Source organism: Herpailurus yagouaroundi, unplaced genomic scaffold (assembly GCF_014898765.1).
Source record: "Herpailurus yagouaroundi ecotype Mexico unplaced genomic scaffold, PumYag 187, whole genome shotgun sequence".
Classification (NCBI taxonomy): Eukaryota; Metazoa; Chordata; class Mammalia; order Carnivora; family Felidae; genus Herpailurus; species Herpailurus yagouaroundi.
This window is the reverse complement of record NW_024412418.1, coordinates 4,724,447-4,729,249: the sequence shown is the minus strand read 5'-3', so window position 1 is coordinate 4,729,249 and position 4,803 is coordinate 4,724,447. Positions and strand designations below refer to the sequence as shown.

General features: G+C 36.4%; 1 protein-coding gene across 1 annotated transcript; it reads left to right on the top strand.

Moving 5' to 3' along the window:
• Window positions 1-3,626: 3,626 nt before the first annotated feature.
• On the top strand, window positions 3,627-4,574 carry LOC121043935 (olfactory receptor 8H1-like). The gene has a single exon (XM_040495911.1). The coding sequence runs from the start codon at window positions 3,627-3,629 to the stop codon at window positions 4,572-4,574; it is 948 nt and encodes a 315-aa protein (XP_040351845.1).
• The last annotated feature ends 229 nt before the right edge of the window (window positions 4,575-4,803 follow it).

Sequence of the window (4,803 nt, the reverse complement as noted above, 5' to 3'; positions counted from 1 at the left end):
TCTTCCTCACCGCCTTTGTCACCATTGACATCCAGGTACTTCACTGTTATTTCTCTGGTCACCTCTGCTCCCACAATAGAATGATACTTACTACACAGTATTTGCTATTCCTCCAACTGCATGGTCCATCAACTGATGTTCCCAATGGTCTGAAACGCTTTTGTCCAAGTACCTACATGACTAACTCTTCCTTCCTTCAAATCTTTGCTCAAATGCCAACGTTTCATTGAAGTCTACCTTGACCACTCTATGTCTGATTGCTTCCTCATGCCCCTACTCCGTCACTTAAGCTGTTTTACATTTTATTTTTTTACGGCACTTCTCACCTCCTAACATGTTGTATCACTGATTTTCGTATTTTTGTTTGTTTCCCCCTGCTGAGAATTTACAATCTATAAATACTATAGTTGGTAAGCCAGACTTCCATATCAACATATAAGCCTTTCTTTCCTGGCATATATGAGTTGCTTATACTAATTGATTGCAATTAATCCATAAATCTCAATAAATTTACACATTTACCTTAAAAGAGGTCACATTTTCTGCATGCCTGCAACACAATTTAAAATTAATATTTGAGGGTTACTTGGGTGGCTCAGTCAGTTGAGCATCCAACTTCGGCTCAGGTCATGATCTCACAGCTCGTGAGGTTGAGCCCTGCGTCAGGCTCTGTGCTGACCGCTCGGAGCCTGGAGCCTGCTTCAGATTCTGTGCCTCCCTCTCTCTCTGCCCCAACCCACTCACATTCTGTCTCTGTCTCTCTCAAAAATATATAAACATTAAAAAAATAAAATTAAATTAATATTAAAAAAAGAAAAAAATGTGTCATTTAGTTTGCTAATTAAAAACACAGACTTTTTAAAATATTGAATTATTATTAATCAAGTAAGAAATAAAAAAAATATAACTTTACCTTATCTAATAATAAACCACAATGGGGATAATTAATATCACTACATATAAGTTAAAAGTGAAGTAACACTCAGATTAATAATGCAAATATTAATTTCCTATATTATTAAACAGATAGCAAAATGTGAATAAAACAAGAAGTCATTACTAGGTGCAGAAGCAAAAACAAACAAAAAATTAATTGAACCTGAAGGGAAGTGGAATTTGCCACTCCCAAAATATGTCTCTTTGGCGTAAGCGTTTTTCTTGTGCTGGTGATTTTTAAGAAATAGTAGACACAACAGAAGCTCTGAAAACAAGTAGAACTCACTGTTTTGTAAAAGACATTTACATTTATAAGGAAAATCTCCATTGATGTAAATGTCTCCCTCTTTGTACCAGGAAGAAGAGAACTAAATCTCTAGAAACTACCAAGAATGGAGAAGGCATGAATTTAAATCTGAATAAGGAGCATGCCCTTTTTTTTCTGTGATTTTCCTAGTAACTTCCTACAACTGGCTTCCATCTTTTGTGTTTAACAGGAGATAGTGTTTAAGGTGGTGACTTGGGCCACTTGGGGAGTTAGTTTTCTTGGTCATCTTGTCACCTGAAACTAGGTTCACCTCTTGGTGGGTGTGGAGCCAAAAGATACAACCATGTCAAGGAGTAGAAAGGAAGGATTTTACTTGCAACAAGTAAAATAGAACACTGGGGATATTTCCCTAAACAGTGTCTCCTCAGACAACAAAATTGGGGAAGTTTTAAGCTAAGGGTGCATGCATATTCATGAAGGGGCTGACACAATGGGGGATTCAGCATAGAATTGGGGCAAAAGTCACCTTAAGGTGATAGAGTCTGTCATAGTTGACCAAAGTTGAGTGGGCGGGCAAGAGTCAGTATCATCAATTCCCTGGCTCCAACTGGTCCAGTGTTTGAGGGCTCAAAGAGACTTAAATCCTGCAAAAATAACTCAAAAATATGTTTGGGGTAAGATGTGCTGGTCAGGCATAGATCACAAAATGGCCAGGACCTAAAATGATTTTTCTTATGTTAAGAAAGCTCTCTCTTTTTCTGGGGCCACCTAACTCTTTCTGGTTACAATCTCCCATGTATACAATAAATATGCAAGTTATTACACTTCTGTTTGTTTTTCTTTTGTTAATATGTCTTTTATTATGAGAGGAGGGGGTGTCTCAGCCAAGAATCTAGAAAGGTAGAGGAAAAATTATTTTTCCTTGCCCGTAAGCCTTATAAAATAGGAGAAATAAAATGGTAAAACTTTGATATAAATTGATGTATTTGAACACAAGAAAAAATAGAAATAACTTCTTCACCATCCCAGTAAAAAATTTAGAGCATCCCAAAAGAAAATCACACCATCAGACTCTTCATTGTGTGACTTCTAAGGAAAAAGACAACTATTTTCTCAAATCTATCATAGCTACATTTAGTCCTTGAACTTTTGTCCTTGGAGACATGCCAAGCAATCTTCCTTAGAAATTGGTCCATAGGGATGACCAAATGTTGCATTATCTTAAGTCCCCAGTACATGAGGTGTCCTGGAATTATCAGGATGACAGGTAAGACATATTCTGCTCTGCTTATGTTCAGAATAGATTCCTGATATTCTTTTTAGAAATAATTTTCCTGTTTGACCAGGACCTGAACAAAATTTCCAGGTTGATTATTTTTTATTTCAGAATGAATGCACTAAAATTTAAAGAGAACTTAAAGAAAACAAATATTATATTACAGAAATTTTCAGCTCAAATGTTTTTCATATTTGATTTGTGAGCAGAACTTGAGGTTGACAACCTTCTAGGTGGATCGTGTTGGAAGAAAGGTTTTTTCCCCTCCAACTTTCGTTCACAGTAAGTATTATTCTCTCAAAATTAGAGGTCTTAATTTAGTTGGGATCAAATATAATGGGGACATTATCAGAACAGTATGCATACACATGTCATTTAGACTTTCCCCAAATAATGTCAGGATTTGTGGAATCAGAAATATAGAGTTAGTGGAATCAGGGTCTATGAGTAATGAATATATTTTCAAAATTTTATTTTAAATGCTCAGATTAGGAAAACACACCTTTTGGAAACTAAAACCAATATGGGGTCTACAATTTTAATACACTTAACTAAAGTCCTCTAAGTTTGAAATTTGTCATTTGTATTAAATAATATTGAAAAAAAAAGGACACTGAATGATGCTTTAAAATTGCTTTTATATCATCATTTATGATTTATCTAACTTTTTTTCAGGTTTGCTGAAATTAATTATAAACAAGAATATAGTAGTATGCGCATGCTCTCTGGAGTCAACCTAACTTGTAGAATCACAGAGCAGCATTTAATAGCTCTGACTCTGAATAAGTTTCTTGAACTTTTTCTCATATAAAAATGTGGCTAAGAGTAGTAGCACCTGGGGTACAATATGCCACATGGACTAAATACATTAAGAAGCATTTAGAACAGACTGGGCTCATTTTAATTATTCAACATGTTAGCTTTCATTATCTTGTATTCAAAGGTGAATTTATTTCCATTTTTATATTTGGCAATCAAATTAAGATTTTTTTCAGTCATATTTTATAAATCACTCATTACCATCAATTTCTAGAAACACCCCACTAATGTAAATACGCCATGTCATTCACATAAACACACTTTTTGAAGTCATTCCTGTTAAGGGTCAACTTTGATTTTTTTCACAGTTCAAAGCAGTTGAAAGCTATGGGTAGAAAGAATAACACACATGTGCCTGACTTCATCCTTATGGGGCTGACAGATTCTGAAGAGATCCAGCTGGTCCTTTTCATGCTGTTTCTCCTGATATACCTGGTTACTCTGCTGGGAAATGCGGGGATGATATTGATCACCCACCTGGATCTCCAGCTTCACACCCCCATGTATTTTTTCCTCCGTCACCTGTCATTTCTTGACCTCAGTTACTCAACTGTCATCACACCTAAAACCTTACAGAACTTACTGACTTCCACCAAGTATATTTCATACACGAGCTGCTTCACCCAGATGTCCTTTTTTGTCTTCTTGGGCGCCACTGAATGTTTCCTTCTCTCCTCAATGGCCTATGATCGCTATGTTGCTATCTGCAATCCTCTGCACTACCCAGTGGTTATGTCTGCAAGGTTCTGCTCTCACCTCATCTTTGGGTCCTATATGATTGGCTTTGTGGACTCCTTTGTCAATGGGCTTTGCATGAGCAGGTTGCATTTCTGCGACTCCAATGTAATCCATCACTTTTTCTGTGACACAACCCCAGTTTTAGCCTTGTCTTGCACTGACACACATGACATTGAAATCATGATATTTATTGTCGCTGGCTCCACTCTAACGGTGTCTCTTATCACAATATCTGTGTCCTATGTGTCCATTCTGTCTACTATCCTGAAAATTACTTCCACTTCAGGAAAGAAAAAAGCCTTCTCTACTTGTGCCTCTCATCTCCTGGGAGTCGCCATCTTTTATGGCACTATGATTTTTACTTATTTAAAGCCAAGTAAGTCTTATTCCTTGGGAAAGGATCAAGTGGCTTCTGTTTTTTATACTATTGTGATCCCCATGCTGAATCCACTCATTTATAGTCTCAGGAACAAAGAAGTGAAAAATGCTCTCCTTAGAGTCATGCGGAAGGGTGAGGGCTCTGGGCAGTTGAAATAGGTGATGCTCAACTTTTCAGTTCATTGCTCTTCTTCTTCCGTATAGTGTATTTCTTTTGTCTCTCTCCAAAAACTTTCATTTGTTTGTACTTCCATTGAACCATTCTTTACTTGACCAAATATGATCTCGGACATTTCCAGGAAGATGTCTTTAGAAATTCCATGTTGTAATTGAAAACCATGAAATATGTTTTAAATCTATGGTCTAACCGCATGTTTTTTTTTTTTTT